Source organism: Astatotilapia calliptera, chromosome 2 (genome assembly GCF_964374335.1).
Source record: "Astatotilapia calliptera chromosome 2, fAstCal68.1, whole genome shotgun sequence".
Taxonomy (NCBI): Eukaryota; Metazoa; Chordata; class Actinopteri; order Cichliformes; family Cichlidae; genus Astatotilapia; species Astatotilapia calliptera.
The window spans coordinates 28,768,051-28,795,765 of NC_137423.1; the positions used below are offsets into that span (position 1 = coordinate 28,768,051).

Sequence of the window (27,715 nt, forward strand, 5' to 3'; positions counted from 1 at the left end):
TTTCTTATACTGTAACTTTAACCCCTATCAGTTTTATAGTTCCTACTGCTTCTAGTTTTCTGTGGTGCAAAGGTCCTCCAAGTGCTCTGAACTGACTCCAAGGCAACATTAATTGTTAATGAAGACAATAAATGAAACGACTGACAGGTTTATGTCGATTTATGTACGATGTTATTTAGACAGAGAGGCAGATATGAACTTATCTGTGCCCCGGCATGTAACTTGGTTGCATACGTATCAAAAGACACGGAGTAGGTAGTGTGCATGTGTCCACCCAGTTAAATTAAAATCCCAGACTCAGAGAAGTATGAAAAAGGGTGTTCCTGTGTTCCTTCTGACCACATCATATCCACAGTCCATGGCTACTTTTAAGGAATGTGTGACGGTCTGGCCAAGTCACACGCCTCGCCTCGCTTTTTCCAAACCCCATCAGCCCACACTGAGGGAGAACTATTTTGAAAATGGTGTTTAATTGAAGCCTATTGCGTACAATCCTCTTCCCTTTTTTTTGTACTCTCTGCCAGCTCATGTCAAGGTGTTCTGCTGTAGAAGTTTGTGAGTGAGAATCAGTGACAAGAGCCAAAGAACCACATTCCTCCCCTGGCTTAAGGGATTAATAAGTATAATTGTCTGTGCGATTTGACACGGTTATCCAATGAGATTCACCCCAAAGATCAAAGGTTCTTTAATGACTACAACGATGTAAAATGATGGGCTCAAAGAGAGGTTTGGCCCCAGCTTCAGTCAAGCTTTAATTCATTTTCACATTGAGGGTTTGAACCAATAACCCTTTAACTTATATTTGTCTAGTTAGTCAGTCTTTGATTTATTGATATTTCACTGGTGATTAATACCATCTAACTCTCTAAGTGCCAGAAATATTCATTAGGCCACACCCACATAAACCTAATAGCCATAAAAAAAATACCATAACCTTATAACCATATAAAAACAATAGTAAAACAACAATCATAAATTATTAACTGAACCTGTCTGGTAGAAAATGCATGATATGCAATGTTGGCAACAGTTCTTGTAATTTATAGTGTAATATTAATGAAGTTTGTGTAAACATTAGTAATGATAACACCTATATCAAGGTGATGATAACACCTGGTCAGTAGCCAACTCACATAGATAAACGAAAACGAAGACGCATCAAGCTTTGGAGTAGATTATATAAGGAAACACTGAAGCATGGGTGGAGTGATTGAGATTATAAAATATGATGTACTTTGGTCAATTGCACAATACGTGTCTTGGGTATTAAATTCTTCATTTATATCAGGAGATCCAATAAATGATTCATCTCTACTTTTATATGTTTTGCTTTGACACGCGAACACACACAGCAGGGGCTTCGTGGAAATGCTTAAAGTGTGCCAGACATCGTCACACTCTCCGGGCATTTACAGGCTCTGAATGAATGTTTGAGGTCTGAGTACATTAACCGGATGTGGTTCTTGTGTATTGACCAGCTAAGTCTGACTGTTTCAGACACAGTTTGTAGGGGATTCTCCCCTCACATCTGTTTCGAGTTAGATCGCGGAGGCCAGTACAGGAGAGCCTAACAATCTTTGTGGGGGATGGCAGGAAAATGACTATTGAACTGCACAGAAGAGACCAACAGCATGAGGGCCTGAGGCTGGAAGCTGGCTTATAGGAAACAGGTAGCAACTTTAGATCCCTCTTTCTTTGATTTGTTTTCCGTGAAAGCACAAAGAACACAAAGAAAGAAAAAAGCCATATATATGTGTGTGTGTGTGTGTGTGTGTGTGTGTGTGTGTGTGTGTGTGTGTGTGTGTGTGTGTGTGTGTGTGTGTGTGTGTATAAAACCCAGAAGAACTGCATGCCTTAAATTTGTGTACTGTGCTTTACAAAACAGCAATACCATTATCTTTTATACTGCCTTAGATAAGTAGTGCAGTAAACGGAGAGTCTTTTGGCAATACAGAGGTAATTCAGCTCTCTGCTGGAACCAATATTGGATCTTGATAGTTTAAGAGGGAAGTGATCCAAGATCAAAGCCTATCAAGAAGAGACAAAGCTACTAAAATCAGATACCATACAAATTTTGCACATTTAGCTTTGAATACATTTACAAAAATCACAGCTGCAAAGCATTTGTTACTCAGACACTTGCGTTTTGTCTTTTGTGGGGGGCTCTTTGGGAACACAGAGACGCAGCAAGGGGTCATGTCTTCACGATTTCTGAGGAATAGAAAACTGTTATTGCATAACACAAGCACAGTGATCTGATTTGTACGCAACCCACATCTATGGTAATAGCCATACAAGTTTAACCCTATCCAAGAGTTGTGGACATGATTGATATTTATTTTCACAGGATACCTGAGGACAACCTGAGGGTCTGATCAAGTCCCGGTGGTCAACACCCAACCTCACCAGCCCCTATCTCTATCTCTCACTCACTCAGCTTGGTGGGTTCACCTCTGGGCCAGCTCACTGTAAATCAGTCCCAGATGTGACTCTGGAGACAGATGGCGTAGCGTACGACACAGACAACACCCAACAAACGTCAAACAGACCCCCCCCACCCCACCCCCACCCCCCACCCACTTTGTCTCAAAAATCCCTCCTTACATTTCGTCACCAGCTCTGTGAACAGCTACATTACCCCTGCAAAATGACACATTACTTATCACCATTATTAATAGTTAGACGGATAAGTGGCAGTATATATACAGTGGAAGCTACAGTATAAATGAAATGTAACACCAGTAATAAAAACTTCTATGACGTGGTAATACCTCAAAACTTTTAGTAATGCACCATAAGATTTTTTTCTCAAGAACTTCAGTGAAGAACATTTTAAGTACAGCTGAAATAGAAAACACATGCTTTATGCCTTAATTCCTCTGTCTAGGTCACGTATCAACAGCCCAACAGTGTTTCATTACAAAATCCTTCCATTTGAGAGCATGTGCTTAAAAGGATTTCCCAGAATCTCACCGGAGTCAACCTGACATAAAGTGCATCTACCACTCCTACACGTATTAGATAAAAGTTCACCTAATCTTTCTCCAGGCTGACCTTTATGCACATTTAAACGTTAACAATGTTGTCCGGGTATACATAAACTTGCATTACTGGAGGTAGGCGATCTTCCAAAAAAAAAACAAAAAAAAACAAACCCTGGCGTGGTTTCTTGTATCTCTCCATGTCGAGATAGTATAGAGGCCGGGGTGGTGAATCTTAAGTTCTGGAGTGTGTGGAGGCAGTTTTGCCAGACTAATTTTTCGAAAATAGATGAGTCGTGATTGTTTTTGTTTTGCTTTGTGGTTGCCATTGCACATCTCTGAGTAAATTAAATGATTTTCGCGTGATCAGGGCAGAAGTCGAGCAACAGCGTCAGGGTGAGGGGGCTGCTCGACTGACTAACGTCATGTCGGACCCAGTGAGAAAGCCATCTGTGTTATGTCATGACTGCTGAGGCACTCCACCCTCTTCTCTGTTTCCCCATTTCCCCGTGTCTTTCTTTTTCCCTTCCAGACTCCCCCCACCCACAGCTTGTCTTGCCTTTGCTGTATTGCTGTGTGTTCTTGGTTTAGTGTTACAGACACGGTTATTGTGTCAGCTGTTTATGTATTGTATTGCACATCTCTAAACAAATGTGGCTTAAGACTGAAAAGGCTGACTAGCTCCACCTCGGTTTGTAGTTTTTCCAAACTCTTGCACCTAACCCTGTGTTCTTGTGTCCCCTCTGCCACCACCCCCACATTTTGTTTTGCTTTTAGTGGTTGACCACCTTTAGGTTTTTGACTATCAGCTTTCTGTCCTCACTTGTCTTTCTTATTCGATTTACAAGCCTGTTCTTGAGCACCACCTGGAAACCACATGTGAATTGTTTACAGCCTTTCATTAAGCTGAGGAGTGCTCCAGTTAAAAGCTCCAGCTAAAGTGTGAATTACCTCAAACAGAGCATTGTTAACACCTAAATTACAGCACTAAAGCCAAAGTAAGACACTGTATTTCTGTTGGTAGCCAAAATATTATTGAAATGCTGTGAATTTCAACCCTGCATACTATTCTTATTAAAAATAGAAGGTCCGTCCTTTAATAAATCTTCAACATGAACATACAGGACATTTTTCTGTTGTTTCACTCCCTCTCTCTCCTACACACACACAACATACCGGACATTAACCACCAACTACTGAGAACTTTAACAAGGTAAAGTCTTCCATCACACGGTTGAGCTTTCAGGGGAAAAACTCTGTTTGCTTGCTGTAATATGACATGTTTGCTTTAATGTGGTAATAATAGCTTTGGAAATTGAAATTTGACAATTGTGTGGAACTGTCAACAGTAGCATTAGTGCAATAAAACCAGGCTCTGTGACTACGGGACAAGACTAAATCAGTGTGTGCACAGTAGATGACCGGAGACAACAATAACCTCCCTCTGGCTCCTCAAAGGCTTTTATGCTTGTGTGGTCAAATTCATTATCTCATTACATCCCACGAACTGATTACTACTACAGTGTAACTGCAGAATTTGTGCATCGCTTCTTAACTTTTAATGCAAAGTAGTCCGAGTAACATCACAGTGAAATTTGAGAGTCAAAGTGAGGAGGAAACTTACAGCGATCCCGTGAGCTCATGTTGAAGTTGTTGCTCCATCTTGTGGTGAAAAATTGTAGGTAAAACATTTGTGCCAAGTTGTTGCGCCACAGTTTATATCTTTATATCACTACAGTAATGACTGTAAATGGTGCAATAGCAAAGGAAATGATGAACAGGTTACAGTGCGTTTATGCATTTCACAATGGATAAATGGGTCATTCCAGAACTGGAGGACAATTTATGTTTCACAAATGCTAAAAAACATGAAGTTTTTTCAATGTAAATTTCAGTTTTATTTAAATGAACCACCAACAATGAGATGCTTGGCACAACTGTATCACCAGCACTCGAAGTAGTAACTATAAAAAAGGGAATATATTAAACCTTTGTAAGCTAAAAAAACAAAACAAAAAAACATTTAGACTAATTTCATAATTTTTATATTCTTACATTTTTTAATTTAAATGTCTTCTGTTCTTATCAGGGTTGACTGGATGCATTAGTTTTTTGTAGACTGACAAAAATACTTCTAATATATATTTGTAATGTTTGTTTAATAGGGTAACATTAGCATTTTTGTTGAAAAATGAAAGTATTTCACAGTAATGGACTGTGAAAGTTGAGGATGAGTATAGTACAACTAAATGTAGGAAACTTTAAATGCATCTTCTTTTAGTAGCATAGTAAGAGGGTTGCACTGTTTAGATATACTCTGTCTGGAAAAAAAATATAGAAAATATAAAGATAAGGACTCATCTCTGGTCTATCCATGAATTAGGACAACGTTTAACAATTATAAAAGACTTGTAGCAACAAAACCAAAAAGAAAACATTTTAAGTGTTATATTTGAATTGGTTATTAAGAAACTGGGACAAAAGAAAACTGCCACTTTAGATGCTCAAGAGCAGTTTCATATTTTAATCAATATTTTACATTTTTAGCACAATGCAAAGTACTACTCTAACTCTGGCAAATTGGTGAGACAAGCATACATAGATTCGTGACTCCTGTATTATTTTCAAATTCATGACTGGAATTCTGGCACTGAATGAGATGCATCTGGCTCGGAGCCTCTGAATCACTTCCTGTTTGAACAGAGCACTGAATATGAAATACCGGGAATAGCCGCCCCCCCCCCCCTTTTTTTTTTTAAAGAAACAACCAAAAAAGAATTTAGTTCCATAATGAGATTTATTTACAGATGAAAGTGGGAGAGCTCCCTTGTGCATTTTATTAGCAGAATTCATCAGTTTCCCCCCCCAAACAAAACAGCAGGAAAATTCAGTCACACACACACACACGCAAAAAAAGTTGAAAAGTTGACAATGGCCACTTCAGTCCTACGTTTAAAAGAAGAAAATAAAAAGTGGCAAACCCAACAAACTGCACTACCTACAATTTAGAAACCTTGATTTAAAGCAGAATATACATATAAAAAAAAAAAGAAAAAAAAGAAAAAAAACTTCAGGTCAGCAGGCACATGGTCACAGATGCTCTTACATATAATGAAAAAAACAAAAAGAAAAAAAAAAAAAGCTGAAATTTGATGCCAAAAGCACACCCATTGCAGTCTTAGGCACAATATCAGTCATATACCACGATACTCTGCATGCTGATGGAGAAAAGCACTACATAACTTTAAACCAAAAACTATTAAAGACAGGAACCTGAGATATAAATTGAATTATCTTGCTACTTTAGCATGATCAGCAGCAAGATATTTCAACGTTAATCTCAAGCCATCGCTGACAATGGAACGAGGACATCTAGGCGATGCATACCAACGCACCCATTACGTGACAAAGCAATAGGAAGCAGTACCAATGTTAGGGTTACAAATGAAGTTACTCCATTTGTTGCATTATTTGGCTAATAAGATAGAACGAGAGGAGGGGGCATAGACAGCAGACAGCAACTGATCTGAATCTGTGAGCTGGGGAGGAGAAGCAGTGCAGTCTGCTGCTAGTTAGCTAATACTGTAGGTACTATGGGCCCTCATTCCCCCCAGCTTGAGTGAAATTGCATGGAGGCAGAGGGAACAGAGGTAGACAGGGAGGCAAATGTGGAACAAGAGGACAGACAAAAAAAACAAAACAAAACAAACATTGAGAATGTGGAATCGGAGGAATAGCTACATAGCTGGTCTTCAGAAGCCCGATGGTGTCAAAACATTCATGTCCCGAGGTTTGAGTTTATGCGGCCGTGGGTTTTGCCGCTTGGCTTCAATGTCTGAGATTTCAATCTTGGGTGGCATAAATTTTGTAGGGTCATCAACCTTGAGGTTGACCTGGGTGTTGGTGCCATCCATGGTTGAGGATTTCTGCAGACCAAAATAAGATTGCAGAGACAAACCTGCAGGAGAGAGGTGTGGTAGATGATGCCATTAATTACTTAAGAGCTGCAAAGAGAAACACACAGCATCACTGGTGTACCGTGTGAAATTTCCCTGAAATATTCCACCTACATGCCGTTATAGCTTCTATAAGAAAACTTTTGAATTGCACCTTATTCTGCATTTAACCATGTAAAGCCTGAACCACGAAATAATTGCCAGAAAATTCTTCTTTAAAAAACAAAACAAAAAACTGGAATGTTTATTGAACTTTCTGACAAACTCAAGGTCTCAAAAAGGTCTAGTCTTTTACAGGGTTAAAATATGCATGTTACTAGGGCTGAACGATATATCGCATTTGCGATAATATCGCGACATGATCAAGTGCAATTTTCTAACCGCAAAGGCTGCGATTATACTCTGGACATGTCCAAATTCATGGGCTGCATCCTCCTGAGGCCGCATTTGTAGACCGATTACGTCACAGCGACGCGCCGAAGGCTGTCCAAATTACTACCATATCCCAGAATTCATAGCGCGGCCCAGCCAAACTCCAGTTTCCAGCAATGGCGGCCGCTACTAAGTTTTAAAATTACTCATACTAATCTTTCTGGGTCACAAAATAAACTTTTAACATATTTTCAGGCGAGAAAGTAGTTGTGTAAACATCAAATATCTGCTCGGTTTATCAAGATATCCCATATTTGCAAAAGTGCTTCGACGTTTTCAGAGGCGTCTGCTACCCACCAGCTCGACAGCTAGCCGGGAGCTCGAGGGTTACTGATGCGGCCGAGAACGGCACAACTCCCGGCACATCATTTTCAGATCACCGCGGAGTTTCGCTGCTCGGGTTAAACGTAATATATAAGTCACTTAGACAACCTAAAAATGTTATTGTTGGGCTTTTTTCAGTGTTTTGTTTGTTCGTGAGTAAATCGGTTTGGCTGAGATTAAAGTTATTAGATTAGATAAAATAAAACTTTATTAATCCCCCGGGTGGGTTCCTCCTTGGTTTTCACACAGCTGACTAAACGTCAAACAGAAAACTTATTAAACAGAAGTATGAGACAGTCGAGAATTTACGCCAGTGTCTGGTTATATTTTAGATAGCAAGAAGCAGACGGCCGAGTTTATTAAACTCCACCGAGACAGCGGTGACGCTAATCAGAACTAGACCGTCCAATTTCACGCCTTTAAATTTTAAAGGCGTGTTTGTGTGTGTGTTTATACAATTGCTATTATGTTTGCACTTTATGTGTAATGTTACTGACTGCAGAGATCAGTAAGATGTGTGTATTTTTTATTTATTAGTTTTATTTATTTAATATTATTTTTTAATTGAATGACTGTCTAGTAGTTCACAGATGTCGAAAAACTGAGTGTGGTAAAGCCACTGATTTTTTTTATGTATATTTCTGCAATCTGCACATTGTACTGACTTTCATTTTAATGTTTACACCAGGGTTCCTTGTCAGCACTTTATGCTCAGATGTTTGTAAGCTAAAAATAAACTATTGTGTATGTTCAAATATACTGTTGTGATTGAAGAAGTTAAATAAAAATGTCAGTCATCAATTCATGCATCACCTCATGTCATCATAACAGAGGTCTGTCTTCCAGGAAAGAACAGTTTAAAATTAATGTAATATAGTATTGGCCATACTATATGATGTATTGCTTGTCTTTGTTTAATAATACAGAAGACAAAGACCTTAAAAAATAATCGCATATCGCATCGCAATCGCAATATTGGGGCAAAAAAAATCGCAATTAGATTATTTTCCATAATCGTTCAGCCCTACATGTTACAGTGAAAACAAGCTATGTTATCACATGTGATTAGGATCACATTTTCTGTTTTGGTTTCTGTGATGCGAGGCCTGTCTTTGTAAACAGTTCTGCAGGTTGTGGTTTCAACATGGCTGTGGTATGACTAGAAGGAAGTAGTTTCAAATGCTATCAATTTACAAACTTTTTTCTCCCCCAAAAATAAAAGGGAGGGTCAGTGCAGTTTCTTTTGATGTAAGGTTCAGGGGTATGACAATTCACCCTATTCGCAGAGTATCGGCATAGAAATGCTAAAAGACTGAAGATACAGAAACAGGCGTGAGCACAAATCTTTTACCTGTGCTGGTTTCAGAGCCAGGATCAGTGGGGGACTTCTGTACCACAGATCGGATTCCGAAGAAACTCCACCTATCACCTCCTCCTCCTTCATTTCCTCCCATGTCTGTGCTTGGGTTGGGACTGTGGGTCTCAGGTGCAGCAAGGAAAGGTGCAGGACTCAGATGAAACCAGTTCCTGTATTCCCATTACCCAAGAACAACATGAACATACAGCCAATTGGAAATTGTACAAATGTATAAATATAAGGGGGTTTCTTTGCTGAATGACAACTGGCTTTACAACAGTACAGTTCCTACCTGCGATGAACACTCGGTGAAGAGTAGGGACTAACGCAGGGGGTGATGTTGGGAGTAACAGAAGGGGTGCCACTTGGGGTGGTTGATGCTGATGTTGTAAGCCTGTCCTCCTTAAAGTTTCCACTTGGCATTCTCAACTTCTGCACAGCAAGAAAAACAAAAACAGTTTAAAAAAAAAAAAGTCACAAGCTCCCATCTGCTCCACTGTCAGTGTAAATTTATTAAACAGTTTTAATCTTCCCACATGTGTCTGGCCAGCACAAAAGCACAAACAGTGCTGTTTTGTTTCCCCCGTGACCCTGTTTGTAAGTTTGTTGTTTTATGATCTTTTGTTAATCTGTCAGTGAAACAACTAATTGTATTTACAGAGCAAACATCCCTAAATACGCAATGCACAAGGTCAACACTGTTTTACTTGGTTTGCAGATCGAAAAATAGGACGTCACAGGTTCTCAGAGCCTATTGCCATTGACTACGTTATGCAGGTGGGAACACAGATCAAAGGTTAGAAACAAAGTGTGCAAAAATTACTCATCTTAATTTATCATTAAACAGCAGTAAACACATTAAGAACCACAGAACTGTTACGCACCAAATTAAGCTTTCATTACATAACTTCGACTTTTTCACAAAATTGATTGAAATCCCTGAAACACCTACGAAAAACAACAAATCCATGTTAATGTATTTGTCAATCATCAGTCGTCTTCAGTTTTAGTACAGAGTAAACAAAAGCTACTTTTTGACTAAAGGCAAAAAAACCCCAAAAACAAATCCAAGTTCCACTATACTTGCCATCAGACTTAAATTGAGTTCATGACTAATCTCTTGAAAAACATTTTCAGTGCCCAGTTTCCATTCGGTATGGGCATATTCCCAATCATATGGCAAATGCCCTTCCAAGCTCATATCTCCATTGTGCATGAGGTCCTGCTTTCTACTCTGGGTAGAGTCCATTTTGCAAATGAAGAGCGCAAAGCAACGTAGTGGCCTTTTAAACACATTACTTGGGTCAGTAACCTAGTTCGTCACTACTTGAACCCGACTGGCCCTCAGCCAGAACGATCAACATGGAGGTCATAACAACAGCCTGCCACATGCAAACAATTCTGTATAGCTTATAAAGTGTCAGAAAGCTGAAATAAAAAATAAAAAAAATAAAAAAGAGTAAAGACATACAAAAACCACAAATACACTAACACAGCAAAAATAAATAAATACACATATCGCACGGAAAACCTCTGGTAGTCGATTTGTTCCTCGTGTGTATATAAAACAAGACAAAACCCATTTATTACAGTTACGTAATAAATAAAACGCTTTTCAAATAACACCACCTAAAGTGGAATCTGTGTGAAATCTGGTTTCAATACAGATACAAGAGTTTAAAAAAAATAATGCCAGCACCAGTCTGTGCCTCGATCATTTCTTAGCGTTAGGCCTCATGATAGTAAAATGATGATAGTGCGGGGCAAACAGAGTAATTATCCAAGTTATATATTTACATCACGCTCACTTAGCAAGTGCGAAGGGCTTCCCAAGCCCCTAAAGTTACCCTTTCAGGTTATTTTATTTACCTGAAGCTTCCACTCACGGTAAGCAACACGGCCTTTAAATGTCTGCTGGTTTCTAGTTAGCCAGTGCTAACCAAGGCCAAGAACCACACAATGGTTAACTACTTTAACCCATCAATACGCAAACCATCATCCCCTCCTTTGTATTGCGAGATTCACGGTAGTTGATATATGCCGATCATTTATTTTTATTGTTCCGAATAAATACGTTTGTTTGAATGCTAGCTTCGCTAACGGCGTACAACACCTTCGACCTGACTGTCGTCAACTAAAGCAGCGACGTCTGACTAACCTTTTTATGATAACTTTTCGTTGACGCCTCGGTCCGACAATTTCTTTCACTTTGTCCATAATTTCCAGTTTAACTGACGATTATTTTTCACAAAAACGACGACGATACAGTCTATGCAGCAAAGTAGGCCTTTTCTGGTTTTGGTAGGAGCTCTGTGATTGGTCCGTCTCGGGGAACAGGAAAAAGGAAGGGGTTTGGTTTGTGCAGGGGCGTTGCTTGGCAACAATACTGCAAGAACTACAGCCTATGGAGCCAGCGCAGAGCTCATTACGTAATTTGTTTATCAAGACGTTTTGCCATGTTAACAATATGTTGTTATGTAATTAGAAGTGCACATATCAAGTTTCTTTAAGTAAAAGTTTACTTAGCTTACCTTACTAAGTGATCTTTACACGTTAATGATATTCAGTAACTTTGTGAGGTCAATAAGAATTAGGTCAGTAAATAGTAAATTTGAGGACCTGTAGGTGGGTGGCTAGTTGTGGTGAGGGATATATATTGTCCTCTTCTTTCTAAAAACTAATTGCTCATGCATGTATGAAAACTAAAATCCAGCCGATAATTCATACAAAGTAGATGTTAACATTTAACATCGGTGGCACGGTGGTTAGCACTGTTGCCGCACAGCAAGAAGGTCCTGAGTTCAATTCCAACATCAGGTCTTTCTGTGTGGAGTTTACATGTTCTCCCCGTGTTTGCGTGGGTTCTCTCCGGGTACTCCGGCTTCCTCCCACCGTCCAAAGACATGCAGCTTGTGGGGATAGGTTAATTGATTAATCCAAATTGTCACTAGGTGTGAATGTGAGTGTGAATGGTTGTCTGTCCCTATGTGTTAGCCCTGCGACAGACTGGCGACCTGTCCAGGGTGTACCCCGCCTTTCGCCCTATGACAGCTGGGATAGGCTCCAGCGCCCCCCGCGACCCTGAAAAGGATAAGCGGAAGCGAATGGATGGAACATTTAACATATACTTCTTAATTATGCTAATCGGGGGAAAGACAGTCATTGCAAGCTATTAAAAAACTAGGTCTCTAATTTTCATGATAATCTGCCCCAGAGTAGGTCACTTTCACAGCATAAATTACTATGGTGATCTGCATTTGGAAGAAAACCCAGGATTAACTCTGTAGTTACCCAAATAAGATGAAATCCTGCCTTGTAGCACAGGCTTTAAATATATATCTGAGCCAGTCCATCAACTTAATTTGATAAGGGTCAGATTTATGTGTTTTTTTAATGTACTCTTTTTAATAATAATAACAACAACCTTCTGACAAATGACATTTAGGTGTGCATTTTCTTTTGAGTTCATTGTTACTTGCGGTCAGTGATTAAAACTGTTAATACTCACCGGCAGTGTGACATCACCTCGTCTGTGAATGTGGGTCTCTTCAGCAGAAAGGCCCTTGTGAGGGTAATAACCAGACTCTGTTAGTCCAGCCTGGTGCTCAAACTCCTCAAGGCTCTTGTGGGATTCCTCTGAGAGATTATGGGAACATTGCAGACAACTAGTCAGTGTGTTTAAGGTGCTGCACTCCAGCATAGCTCCACTAACACTCTTAAGATTGTTTAAGTGGGAGCCAAGTCGTTCTGAGCATCATAATTCATGTAGTGGACAGTGGCCTTGTTAAGTAACTCTATATTTTTAAATAAAGTTGTTTAGTGAAGTTGCTTTCGTGGACTTACTGATCCTTAGCGAGCTCATTAAAGTGGTGGCTTTGGCTTTCACCACAGGCCCAGGAGACTTGGCTGATGGTGCTCCCTCAACGCTCAGTAACTTCCCACCACTCTTCCCTTCCTAGTCACACAAATCCTAAGTGTTAGGCTGCACTTACAAACTATTAGAAATGGAGCAAATCAGAAGTGCACGCACCTAACATTCAAGAAGAATTTACACGCAACTAATACAAGGATCATTTTGTTCCGGTAACCAATTCAAAACAACGTGGGTTAGAAAATAAGGGTAAACACGGGAGCACCTCAGTTTTCCTGAACCTGTTCTGTGGGATAACAGGTTCTTTCCACAGGATGTTGACAGTCAAGTCAGAAGGTGGGGAATGCATAGGGCCATCCATGTTCTCATCATAGCTGATATTGTGTCGTTGTATTCCAATTGGAGATGATAATGCACCCATGAGGCAGGACGGCGTGCCGGACTCAAGTACTGAAATGAAGGAAAAGGACACATTACTGTGTAAATAAACAAACAAATAAACAAGAGAAAAAACTTCTGTTATCAGTACAAGATAATCACTTGTCTCACAGTTTAACTCTGCCATATCTCAAATCTTGTTTACCTGGAATGTCTCCCCGTCCTGAGGCCATTATGTTCTGAGCAGCTGACTGCAGGAAACGGTGGGGTCTGACAGCTTGGCCGTTAACCTGACACTCAGCTTGATGCTGGACTCAGATCTGACCACTTCATCACATGACACCAGACACGGAAAGTTATTAGGCTCACAGAAACGAATGTAAAACACTGCTCACTAATGTCATTTCTTTTACCTGGGGAAGAAGGTAGGCCTACACATGTACTCTATGCATATGTTTAACAACATGATTATGGGTAAGTGCAAAAAATAAACACAACAGACATTAATTACTGAACACAGTGCAAGATGTCCTGACCTGCCTTAAATAGAAATACAGAGTCTGATTACAGCAGCGCCATTAATATCAGTCACACATAAATTTCTGCTGATAGCAGAGGAGTACAGCAGAGGTGGCCAAATTTACCCAAATGTCGATAGTACTGGTATCAGATTAATACTAGCGTGACAAGATTGACACTTTTTTCTATCATTTAAGTTCAGTATTCAGCCCAATGAATAATTTCAAAAGATTTTTAATACAGTTCTAACACATCAAAGCATCAGAAGCTGACCCAAAGTGTTTAGAGACAGGAATATTTACATTTCAGGTAAAAAATAAATAAATAAAAAAACAGTTTTGAAAATGTTAGGTATTTTAGTACCATGGTAGCATTTACTGGATATTGTTTTATAGTGACATTATGCAGGAAAACTCTGTCATTCAATAAGGCCCCTTTGTTTCAGTGTTTTTCTCTTTGACCCAAGAATTGATGTGTGAGAATCACAGGCTGGTACAAGGTTGAAATACCACAGAGATCACTCCCTCAGCTACATTAGTTTCTTAATCTTTTAGACGCCTGTTGAAGGCCAAATGGTTTGTTTCAGATTTCACTAATGAAAGAACTCTTTATTTTGTGCCTTGAAAATATGTCGCTGAGATAATCACAATTGTAGCTGAATTGATAAACTACACAAAGGATGCTTCTTCACCCAAGGGCAGGAAGACGCTGCCTTATCTTGGTCTGTACTGGTTTAAACTGATAAATCTGCTGTCTCATGAATTTTACCCTCTATATAAACTGTTGTACTTGTGAATAAAGTTGAGTCACTTTGGGAAGACAATCTAAAGCAGTCTCTGTTTTCTTGTTCTCCCAAGCTGCTCCCGAGCTCGTACTAACACGCTGAATGGCATGCTTGAATATTACTTGAGAATATATTTGACTGTGTTACAGACTAAGGGACATTCTCTGCTGATAGGTGAAGGTACATTCTCTGCTGATAGACGTCCACGCCTCGAAGGAAGTCGATCCACGGATTAGGCCCTGGAAACAGTTTCCTTCAGAAAATATATGAAAAGTTGAAAGGTATGCTTTTATTTTGCTAAATCATTATTTTGGAAAGAAAAAAAGCACAGTGAGTATGTAGTGAATGTTAAAATGTGTTTAGAAATCGCAGAATAATGATGATCCCTTTCATAAATCATGACACAACTACAACATATTCGGCATCGGTATTGACACTTTATATAGTGTATTTTCTTGGTAGCAGATTGATATCACAATCTGTAGTATCGCACAACACTACAACACAACCGAGCTCTGGATTAAACAAGGAAATGACACTTTTTCATTTCCGTCTGACAGCTGATCCACAGTTAGTTAGTTCCCTATTCAGTCGAATAAAACCACACTCAATCTTGTTTAGCTCCCAATCGCCGTGATCTGAGCTCACTTTCCAGCTGAATGCGCTCTTAAATGAACTCAGAATGTGACATGTTTCTCATACATATTGCAGCAGAATTCAGATTTTGCAGACACGGGTCGGTGGTGTTTAGTAGTCCGGTCTACTTTCCAGACAGCTGACATCGTGCTGTTCACGTCGGCGCTCATGGAAGCCAGATACAGTGACTTGCAAAAAGAAAAAAGAAAAAACGCACACACCCCTCCCCCGAAAGAAAAGAAGTCATGGGGATGTTTGACTCGTGTCGGTGTAGGATTAAAAAAAAAACGCAAACTAGCTGTAATGAATGAGGAATGACACATGACTCACGCTGCAGTGTTTTCCGAGAAAAATACATGTATGTAAAAACAGAGAAGCCCATTCAAACCACTTTAAAATGATGTGATTTGCAATAGGCTATACATTTAGTCTGTATATACATACAAGATCTACATTTTAGGTTGTCCAGAATTTGCACGATCCCTTCATCGTATATTTAAAACTTAAAACTCACCCGTGAAGAATTCTCTCACTGTCCCTCTGAAATTACTCCACAGCTGCAGTGATTTCGTTGCCACTGTCGCGCCGATTTGGGATAACGAACAAAAAGATATTGTTTGTTTGTTCGCCGGCTAGTTTATCCATGACTTTTGGACATGCAAACAGAGTCCATATGCCCACGTCACGGTGAACGTACCTCCTTGGCAGCAGCCTAAGCCGCCGCGGAGGGATCCGCTGAAACTTGACTCAGTATGTTTTGGTGTGGTGCAATAGATCAAGATCGTTACTGTGTATATTTTATCACCTCATAACAATCCTGAATGTTATACTTCAAAGCTGAGGCGATAAGGCAGGTTTGCTTGAATCTGCAGTGAATTCCTAATCCCCATTCATTCTTATCATTTAAAACTTTAGATCTTTTTTATTTTTAAACTTTAGCGTTTTACATAAGAGGAGTTGCAGTAATGGTGAAGTTTAAAGGGTTATCTGCAAAGATTAGACTTGATCAGTGTGATCAGCGTTGTGGGCCTTGTAAGATCCTGGCCTTTTATTTAAAAGGAACTGCAGTTTAAGACTTGGTTTCAAAGCTAAGGTTAGACTGAGGTCTAGCCGTGGTAAAAGCATTGGTAGATGGCTAAGGTCACCCTTGGGTTCAGGGAATGCACATGCAAATTATGTGGATGAGGGTGTGGTGGATAGCAGCCTATAGGACTCTGGAAAGTTCAGCCACCCCTGTCAGTGAGGACATTGCTGACTGCTGACTGGACCCTGTAATCCCAGTCTGTTTGCAGCTTCAGTGTCATGTGTACTATTTGATGCCAGACTTTAACTTCTTAATTTCAATGCTTGGCAATCTGCTTGAAAGTGTGCAACCACTTCCACAAATATCCCAGAGGTGAAGCTGTTCTGAATGGAGGGTTGGGTTGCAAGTCTTCTGAGTCAGCATCTTGGACTGTTCAGCATTTACAAGAAACATTTTGTAATAGTTATTGCAACAGAAATGGGTCATCACAGCTGACGCTGAAAGCACACACACACACACACACACACACACACACACACACACACACACACACACACACACACACACACACACACACACACAAAGCTCTCACGGTTTTGAATAGTCAATGTGAAAGTTGATGTACTGTCTACTTGTGGTTTCTCCAGGAGAGAAATTCATACTATATTTTACATTTTTTATATGTAATATTCTAATTGGACTAGCTGTTGTGATTGCAGGAAAGGGAACCAAGTGCAGGAATCTGAAAGAGGAAGAAATAAGTTTTCAAAGACAGTAAGACAGGACTATTTATACACACATGTCAGGAGGTTGAAAACAGGAGGATAAACAGACACAAGGTCATCACACAGGTGAAGACAATGGCAACGAGCTAGGAGGTGAAATAAAATTAAACATGAAACACAGAAGACAAATTATTACAAAACTAAAATGGGACATGAATAAGAATAAGAAATGCTTACACATGAATAAACTTAACATGGGAGGAGGACAAAGTGGAATACAGAGAGTAAGATCCTGAAGGGACTAATTAAATATATAAGCAAAACGTATAAATAAAGCATAACTAGAACAGGACTAAAAAATAAATGAAAATCATCTCATGGGTCAAATTAATACAATTCAGAATTAGAGGGAACATTCATGCTCCATTCTTTGGTCTCATACCTTCATATTTCTAGAATATCATTTTTTTCAGCAACTCAAACCTGCTTAAAATCAACCGTCTTGTTTGTTTGTTTGATTTTGTCTCCTTTAGCCTCTACCTCTTGTTATGTATAGCAGGATTGTGTGTGTGACTGGCTGTGCTGTGCTATTTGCATGTGCTAAATGTTGCCACTGTGTTTCATTATGTTAAAAGACTAATTCAAGTGGAAAATTCTATAATATTTTCCATTTCCCTGAGACATATTTTAGTAATTTTTAGCTGATTATTTTTGCACTGATGTGCAATATCAAGCCATTTTCTTTAAAAATACTACAAATGACATGAAAGTCTGATCAGTTTTTAGTCAAATTAATATTCAAATTCAATCACTACTGCAAGAATTCAAAAGAGAATCTCATAGATTGTAAGTAAAGATAGAAGCAACTGATTATCCATCCATTCACTTCCGCTTATCCTTTTCAGGGTCGCGGGGGGCACTGGAGCCTATCCCAGCTGTCATAGGGCGAGAGGCAGGGTACACCCTGGACAGGTTGCCAGTCTGTCACAGGGCCAACACACAGGGACAGACAACCATTCGCACTCACATTCATTCGCACATTCACACCTAGTGACAATTTGGATTATCCAATTAACCTATCCCCACAAGCTGCATGTCTTTGGATGGTGGGAGGAAGCCGGAGTACCCGGAGAGAACCCACGCAAACACGGGGAGAACATGCAAACTCCACACAGAAAGACCCCGGCCTGATGTTGGAATTGAACTCAGGACCTTCTTGCTGTGCGGCAACAGTGCTAACCACCGTGCCACCGTGCTGCCGCAACTGGATGGATGGATGGCAACTGATTATATGGACGATTTTTAATTTTTATACTTTGCATTACCAGCGCTGGTCCACAAGATAGCACTATTGGTGTAGCATATGAACAGTTACAGCCCTTAAAGAGAAAGCGCACACTTGAGTTTTAATCCTTTCATGCTGTTTGGGTCAAATTTGACCCATTTTCAATTTCAACAGATGTAAAAACAACTGAAATTCTTTTCTTTTAGTCACAGGAATTTGATGACTGAAGTGACTGAAAATACACACACAAAAAAAAAAAAAAAAATATATATATATATATATCTATATATATATATATATATTTTGTATAATATATATATATATATATATTTACACTGGTGTAAAGATGATTCAAATTTTTATATACCGTGGCTGTTCAGAATCAAATTTGACCCATACATACTTCATACTGAATATTAAATCCACCAGCGTGGGTCAAAATAAGGTAAATGTTGGTTTTTGGGAATACTGAAATTGTGAGACTGCACATACACCGTCTGCATGTTTTTTTTTATGGGACAGGCCTGTCAGAACTCTGTCGCAACGCAAGTGCTCTAACTGCAAGTCACATTTTTTTAACCATACATTAATACACTCCAAAAATAATTCTGCCCAGAAATACTGACTTTAACTCATTTATTTACATATAAGTTTCCCCATTTAATGTTACTACATAAATAAAATGTAATATGTTACATTTTGGTTGCATTTTGCTTAATTGTTACTTTTAAGGATGAAGAACCTTTTATATTTGAGTGTACAGTGTTTTATTCTGTACAATTCAAACAGTTTAACCACTTCATGTAATTTAGAACCACGAGTTTACCTAATACGCATGTCTTTGGATGATGGGAGGAAGCTGGAGTACCCAGAGAAAACCCACCCAGGCACTGGGAGGAGCTGCCAACTCCACACAGAAAGACCCCAGCTGAGGTTCACACTATGAAACCTCTTACTGTAAGAGGAAAGTCTTAATCATTCTGCCACTGTGCCATTTTAATAAGTGTGGAAAACACATGTGCACGTCCCACACATGCAAGACTGTTTTGAATGCGCAGACTGTTTTGCAATAATGCAGCACTTTGTAATGTTTTGTGTTTGAGGTGTTTATTAATGTTGAATTGATATTATTAATTATAGAGGATAGCTGCACATATGCTACTCTCTTCTTGCTCGCTGACCTCTGACACAGTAATTAATGATTAATCATCAGTTTATTAACGTCAACTAGGCTGTTTATACATTCTAAAGAGATCAGTAGTTCAAATGTTTGTATAGACACAAAATCCTACTGGCATGAAATATGAGGAAACAAATCTTTAAGAGCTAATAATTTTATTAAAAAAATATCAAGAAGTACAAAGAGACATTCATCTATTTACAAAAACACAGAAGAATAAAAACAGGATACAACGGAGTGGACATAAAATATAAGCACATATAAAAAAATTAAATAAAAAAAACTACAATCATTTCATGTCCATGTTTTTTTTTTTTTGTCAAGGTGACTTTGTTGAGAGTTCAGAGGTCATATGAGGTGCTTTTTCTTTCAGAGAGCTTAAAAGACAATTACATGGCAGCTGTGGAGGGTTCCACTGGGGAGGAAGTGGTCTTCTGCTTTTTATCCCTAAATTCACAAAAAACAAACAAACAGTGCACTCATTAGGAAAAAAATGTCATTTATTACTTTATTTCTATAAACTGAAGCGATTCACTAATAATCTAACATTATTATTTAGACAATCAGAGTACTGGATGTAAAACTTGGATGAGTGTGGTGAAGTGTACTCACATGATTTTAGTCAGGAGCCTTTTCACGTTTCTTTGCTCGGGGTTCAAGCAATAGCGGAGGCCACTGTTCAAGGTAACACTGTTGAAATAGAAAATAGAGGTAAGTTCAATTTAAATGGAAAAGCTAAGGATCCTACAAGTATTTTTCTAAAATCATTATCTACCTTAAAAAGGTATTTTTAGTTAGGATGCATTTAATTTGCACTGTCGTGCAATTTCTTGTGTGATGCTTTATTAAAGCTTAGCAAATCTTCATGTTGAATTTATCAAAAGTAATAATGAAAAAAAAAGTCATATTAAAAAAAACTTACACAATCTCCACTTTGTTGCAGAAGATGGTTGCTGGGTAGATCTGTATGTCCTTTATGTCAGTCTTCATGCCGTTAAGATTCCTGACACGGTGACACAGACACTGCTGTCCTGATTGTTTGACTAGAAAAGAAGGCAATGAAAAAGAAATTAATATTTGACGTGCACAAATTCAAGTTTGCGTAATTTCAACCAAGAATCTAAATCATCTAAAAGGACAAATAAAGAAAGAAACTTACGTTGGGCCTGGGAGATGCAGACCATGACAGCCAGGAGCAGAAACGCTTTGATGAGGGTTGACATTGCTGGTTTCAAGATGACACTGGTGCTGAAAACGTGCAGCAAAGATAATAATGAAGCCAGAGAGAGTCTTGCAACAATTAAAGACTGATTGTTGACAGGAGTGCTGTGAGGAGTCGACTCAGAGTGGGCTCTTAAATACTTACTTTGGCTGCATACGTAATCTTTCCTGTGACAAAGGGAAATTTTTGACAGTGGAAAGTGAAACTCAAAAATGCCACAAAATCGAAAAAGCCAACCCTCCAACCCCCCCACTCCTTCTCAGCTCTGTGTCTGGTGGTACAACATTTTGACATTTTGTGGTAATATGATAGATTACAAGAGAACATTAAACCTTTTTGCATAACAATTACAAGTTCTCACACATATGAACTTGTATTCTGAATGTTTGTGTGAACAGGCAAAGACACAAGGACATTTATTTCTTAAACATTTTGCATAATGAATTAATTTTGATAAAAACAAAACAAAAAACAAAACAAAACAAAAAAACCCCACATCAACCATCAAAACATTTAGGTCATGTGAGAAATGAAACCTTTCTAACCTGTGAGAAATAAAAGGAAAAACACTTGGGCCATGTTAAATATTCATATGGCACCAAATAAGTGCATTTAGGATTGTAGACATGATTCAAACAGAACATCAGAATGAGGAAGCAAGGTAATTTAGGAGTTATAATGTCACATGTTTGCTGGTGCCTGTTGTGCTGATTTGAGTATTTTAGAAACTGCTAATCTACCGGGATTTTCCTGAGCAACAATCTCAAGGGTTTACAGAGAACGGCCTGAAAAACAGAAAATATCCAGTGAGCAGCAGTTCTCTGTGGGATAATTCCTTGTTGACGCCAGAAGTCAGAGGAGAATGATTTAGTCGCGTCGAGGTGATACAAGGCAACAGCAACTCATTTAACCACTTGTTACAATCAAGGTATGAAGAAGAGCATTTGTTGTGAATACACAACACACTGAACCTCAAAGCAGATGAGCTACAGCAGCAGAAGACCACAAGAAGTGACACTCATGTCAGCTAACAACAGGAACCTGAAGCTTAAAATTTACATGGACTCACCAAAATTGCATAACATAAGATGGAAAAACATTGACTGGTCTGATGAGTCAACATGTAGGTGATAGGGTCAGAAAGAACATGGGCACATGGATCCATCCAGCTCTGCGTCAACAGTTCAGGCTGGTGGTGGTTTAATGATGTAGGGAATCTTTTCCCGGCACTATTTGGGCCCCTCGGTATCAGTTGAGCAGTGTAACAAAACTCAAATCATCTCACATCAGTTTCTTGAACATTGCAGTGAGTGCACCGTACTCAAATGGCCTCCTCATCTGTCAGATGTCAGTCCAGTAGATCATCATGGATGTGTAGCTGGCAAATCTACAGCACCCGTGTGATGCTGTCGTGTTAATTTATGGACCAAAATCTGTGGGGAATTTTTTTGCAATGTGTTGAATGCAAACAATTACGGCTGTAATTGCTGAAGGTAGAATGAGGTCCTAGTAAGGTATATCTAACTAAGTAAGCTGTGAGTTTAAACTTAATGCAGAAAAGATAATACATTATAGAGCCCATTGCTGGAAAATAAGAGTTCTCAGGGGTATCAGTTGTCTCTAGAAGACTTAATGTGAGCAAACTGTCAAATATCCCAGAGCTGTAGCCGTTCTAAATGGAGGGATAAAGTCATCTAAGTTACTGTGTTGGACTAAGCAGCTTTTACAGGAAACATTTAGTTGCAGTTATTGCAACACATCGGCGTTGCAGCGGATATTGAAAGCTCACACACACATGCTGTAGGTAAAATAAGCTCTCAAGGCCTTGGCTAACAAACTAGAAAGCTGCCACTATTTAGATGTACTGGCTATGGTTTTGTGAGAGCTGAAAATTATTTTGAATTTCATGTTCTTTATATCAAATTCATAATAGACTGAAAAAAAATATATATATAAAAAATGGGGGCAGATTAAAGTGTTTCAGAGTTAAAAAAACGACAACTTCTGCTTCCATTAAACATACAGTTCACATACACGTGCATTTTCCACAATGCACCATTTCATATAATCCTAACATTTGCTTAAAAAAAAAGCTTACCTGCTTTATTCCTATAACTTTTTTAAAGTTATGTTTTATTTTATGTTTTTAACTTTCTGCCCAAAAAATAATAATGGATTTAACCTCCTTCATATCAAGCTTTGTGGAATTTTTAAATGAAATTATTTAATTGAATAAACCAGAAAAAATATATATCTGAGCTAAATAGGGAGCAGATGCACAAATAAAGTGAAACAAACTTTTTCTTTAATTATATCATTTTATTAATGTTCAAACATCAGAAAAATGTAATATTCCAACTATCACATGATAATACAATAAAAATCCTTCTCTTTTTATTGCTATCATAACAAAGGCAGATATTTGAACAACTTACACAACATGTGGGCTTTTTCTTTCTTTCTTTCTTTTTTTTATTTTGCAACACGAGGGCTTGATGTTACATGCATCAGTGGTTTGACACCTTTAGCATTCTCATCTCCAAATGAGAAAGGTGTGAGTGCTCGGAAAAACACGCAGCTTTGTTTTATTTCTTTCCATTTGTAGTAAGCGGTAGTTGTACATTTGTGACATTTCTGGTGTGAATAAATCGGTAATCTCTGACTTATCTGACTATCTGCCTTCTGTCTTTGGTTTGATGGTGACACACCAGATAAAATCTGATCAGATCTGATAAGAAAAGCCACCAAGATCAAAGCCTTGAGCAAATATGGTTTCAAAAGAAAGCTTCGGAGTTTCAGTTTTATTTCCCTTTTCATTTGACGCTTGGCAAACTGAAATTCAATCAACTTTTATTTTCTTCTTTTTTTTTATAACCTATTTTCAGCTGCAAGAAGGTCAGAAAGCCAGAATGAAACAGAAAGTGATGTAATAAGAAGAATTCACATTAGTTTCCTGTAAAAGCTGTGATGTAGAGAACCAGCAGCTTAAAAAAATGAGGAAAGGAGGATGAAACTAGTGTTTATAGTATTAATCAAAGGGGTTATGTCTCTAAAATGTCAACTCTGAGGACTTCAGAAACATGTTTGGCATTCACCCAAACTACAAAACATCTCGTTTGCAGCCATGTAGAAGGTTTTGGTTTGACTTACTGCAACTTCTGACATATCTGTCTACGTCTGGGATGATGTGGGTGATGTCCCGTGATGGTGGGCTGCTGCAATCCAAATCATTCACATCGATTTCAATACTTAAGTGTGAAAATCTGTTTTTGGGGGCAGAAATGATGGTTCAAGCACTGTAATGTTTAATTTAAAATTTAATACAATTTTAAAAGGGCTTTCTGAGAGGTTGCATGCAAAAAGAACTTTAAAAAACAAAAATCATTGGATTCGAAGACTAAATGTAAAATATTAAACCAAAGATTCAAACAAATGTCAAAGTGGAGGCATGCTATTTTAAGACACGGGGATCTTCCCTTCCAATAAAAAGCGAGAATGGGGACTTTTTTTCTTGCGGTGCCAGACTGAACACCAGTAGTCGCTTGGTCAGCAAGTGTGACCTCTCTAAAACGACACAGAAGCGCTTATAACGTGTAGAAAACTATAAATCAAATCAAAACCTGCTCTCACAGAGAGATTTAGAAATCACGCTTTTTTATTCAGTGCTTCCAACGCAGATTAACTGTATTTCTGTGCACTTAGCACGCTTGAATATTTTATATGTACTTTTTTGTTAATATTTAATGGCTTTTCCCATTTGTGGGTACAGCTTGTTCTTTCAGATATTCTGGCACAGGGACAAAAATGTGGTGCAACTGCAGTCCAACGGAGAGCGGTGGAACAGATATGGCCAGGAACATAAATGGAAAGTGGCTTTTCCCCCTCCCTATTAGCCCTAATGGTAGTGGGGTTAAAGTGAGTTTGTGTATATAAGGGGATTGCCAACCTTACATATTAAGACTATATTTCCTTTTTGTGAGGATGTGTGCCGCTTTACTTGTGGTGAATACCACAATGTGTGACCCCGTATAGGAATAAACCAACAGGAACTAGCAACATCAGCAGAGTCTCTTCCTGTACAAATTTTCTAGACAAGCCCAGTGTGGTTGCACTTCTCATTTCATTTAAAAAGTGATATTTCTTAGTAGGAGTGGAGGTATGATGAAATACAAAGCGACTAAACAATATTTCTTGTTGTGGAAAAGGAAAGAGGAAACAATTTAAAGGGATTTTCAAATTTTTTATGCACATAAGTCATGCAGACTCCAACTCAAAGGCTTTGAATTAAAAAACTACAACTTTATAAAAGCCGTTGCTTCAGGCTTTGTTGTTTAGATCGTGATCTAAACTCATAAGGTTGAGAAGATGTAAACGAAAGTTTTCACAAGAGTTTATGTAGCCAGGTGAAAGTACACAATGGTACAACTTGACACTTCCATAGGAAATAAGATGCACTCAAGCCATTCATCATAAGCAAGTGCAGGCACACCTATAAAAGCGGACATTTTGAAAGTTTGCTGCTCTGAAGCATTCAGGTTTGGATTCAAAGAACAAAGAAAATAAGAAAGAAAAGTTAATGACAGCATAATTTAAGAAAAAGTGAACAAGTACGGCTTGTTTGGAAAGATTGCCTGGAAAAGACTGTTCTCTCTAAAAATCACACGGCAGCGTGGCCAAAGTTCGCCAAGTAGCATCTGAACAAACAACAAGAGTTCTGGAACAATGGATAGATGGATCTGGATAGATGAAACCAATAAAACCAAAGTGCAGACGTTGGGTGATAATGCACCGCACCACGTCTGCTACAAAACAAACGCATAACAGCACAAACACCTCGTACCAGCTGTCAGGCACGGTGGTGGAGGGGTGATGATTTGGGCTTGTTTTGCAGCCACAGGGATCTTGCAGTGATTGAATTGACCATGAAATCCTTGTATGCTAAAGTTTTATAGAGTCAAATGTGAGGTCATCCGTCTGACAGGCAAAGCTTGGGTGAAATTGGGTCACACAACAAGCCTATGATGCTCAAAACAGCACTGGATACCAACCCTCCCACCCTCCACCCCCACTCCTCAGCTCTGTGGCTGGTGGTACAACATTTTGACATTTTGTGGTAATATGATACATTACAAGAGAACATTAAACCTTTTTGCATAACAATTAAAAATTCTCACAGAGATGAACTTGTATGCTGAATGTTTGTGTGAACAGGCAAAGACACATGGACATTTATTTCTTAAACATTTTGCATAATGAATTAATTTTGATAAAAACAAAACAAAAAGCTGACTGAAAAAGAAAAGAATTGGAGTGCTCCAATGGCCCAGGCAAAAGCTAGACCTCAACCTGACTGAAATATTTCGGAGAGGCCTCAAGAGAGCTGTGCATGAACAAATGCTGACAAACCTCAATGAACTTAAGAAGCACTGTAAAGAGAGGGCATTGAAATTCCTCAGCAATGTGACAGACGAATCTTTCAAAAGTCATACCGAAAACCCGTGTCAACTTGTTGCTGTTAAATGTGTTCAACGAGCTGTTGAATCATGGGGAGTTTTTCACGAGTCTCGCAAAGAATCCTGTGAAAAGTTTCACATGTGTATGTGTGGTTCCCAAGTGTGGTGAACTTTTTTCACAACATGGTTAAGATGCTTCCTTATTTTTTAATTGTTTATGGATCAGTGGTACTATATAGTTGAAATATGTAGTAGAAAACAGTTTAGATAAGGAAGAGTTACCTTAGTCCATCCATTCATCCATTCGCTTTGGCTTATCCTTATCAGGGTCGCGGTGGTTGGGTGGGTGGGGGAGCTAGGGTGAAAGGCGGGGTACATCCTGGACAAATCACCAGTGTGTTGCAGGGCTAACAGGCTGCTGACCTGTTAACATAGTGTGCCTAAAAAACAAAACCTTAGTAAATTACTAAGGTATATTTATACTGCTCAAAAACAAGGGAAATTAAGGGAACACTAAAATCACACACTGGGTCTTGACAGTTGAAAATCTTTACTGAAACACTTGCTACGAAGAAAATAATTTAATATGATTTTGAAAACTAAAATCAGCAACCCTTTGAGGGACGGTCTGAAATATACACCAAAAATCTAAATAATAATAACAATTATTAATAATTTACTAGTAGTCAACTGTCAGTTTGATGCAAATAGATCTCATCTTCCTGTTGAGGTAAGTGTGAAATGCAGCTAAGAATATTTTCCTGCAACCACCACATCTTTCTCCCTCTTAACGCTGACACATCTTTTCTTTCCTTTATGGTTTTTATGGTGTTTTTCTTTTTTTTTCTTCCTTTATTGGCTGAAAGAATTCTTCAGTTATAATAACATTATAATAACGTTGTATCAACACCAGGGAAAGTACATGATACTGCATGTGCAACACTGAACATAGAAATCTAACACACACACTAAGCATTATATACAGCAAATATATATTTGATTAAAACATATCTCATTCTCAGGGTACTTGTGGTTCTCCCCCCAACAAATCTCTTCTTCTTTTACTTAAGCAATAATAAGAAGTGGCAACAGTAATAATAATGTGTATGCTAATCTTGCTGCAAATAAGGTTTCCCATACTACCAGTAAGTCCCAAACTCTATTAAAAAAATCTGATATTTGGTTTAAAAGCCATTGCTTTCAGAGAAATAAATAACCTTACAATCAGCAACTTTTTTGGCATTATTTTGCTCATATAAATATTGCGTACGGAAGAACTAAAATGATTTACTTCCTCCAGTCACAATAATCATATTCGGTACTCATAGTCACTGCTGCTACTTTCTAGTAACCCCGATTGATCAACAGAAGAAAAAACGCTCTGTGGAGCGTTTTCATTATGTGTTTTTACATTTTTACACATAATGTAAAAACACATAATGTGTTTTATGACTTTGTCTTTGACCCTTAAATCCCTAAACTGATAGTCTTTGAAAATAATTATTTACCATACAGAGAGTAAGAACGGCTTACAGGAGATTTACTGTTATAAAATGTCCAATGAATCAGTTATGCAAAGTGTTTTCTT

General features: G+C 38.5%; 2 protein-coding genes across 2 annotated transcripts; both read right to left on the minus strand.

Moving 5' to 3' along the window:
• Positions 1 to 5,759: 5,759 nt before the first annotated feature.
• Positions 5,760 to 15,962, minus strand: kiaa1191 (KIAA1191 ortholog). The gene is made up of 8 exons (XM_026192180.2): positions 15,753 to 15,962; positions 13,505 to 13,626; positions 13,187 to 13,371; positions 12,894 to 13,005; positions 12,559 to 12,686; positions 9,343 to 9,482; positions 9,045 to 9,220; positions 5,760 to 6,939 (listed from the first exon to the last, which is right to left on the minus strand). Exons 2-8 carry the CDS (start codon positions 13,530 to 13,532, stop codon positions 6,734 to 6,736), a joined length of 975 nt encoding a protein of 324 aa, XP_026047965.2. The 5' UTR covers positions 13,533 to 13,626; positions 15,753 to 15,962; the 3' UTR covers positions 5,760 to 6,733.
• Positions 15,963 to 19,590: 3,628 nt separating this feature from the next.
• LOC113029375 (C-X-C motif chemokine 10-like) lies at positions 19,591 to 20,810 on the minus strand. Its single transcript, XM_026180218.2, has 4 exons — positions 20,612 to 20,810; positions 20,375 to 20,495; positions 20,065 to 20,142; positions 19,591 to 19,899 (listed from the first exon to the last, which is right to left on the minus strand). The coding sequence occupies exons 1-4, from the start codon at positions 20,673 to 20,675 to the stop codon at positions 19,842 to 19,844; spliced, it is 321 nt and encodes a 106-aa protein (XP_026036003.2). The 5' UTR covers positions 20,676 to 20,810; the 3' UTR covers positions 19,591 to 19,841.
• Positions 20,811 to 27,715: the final 6,905 nt, after the last annotated feature.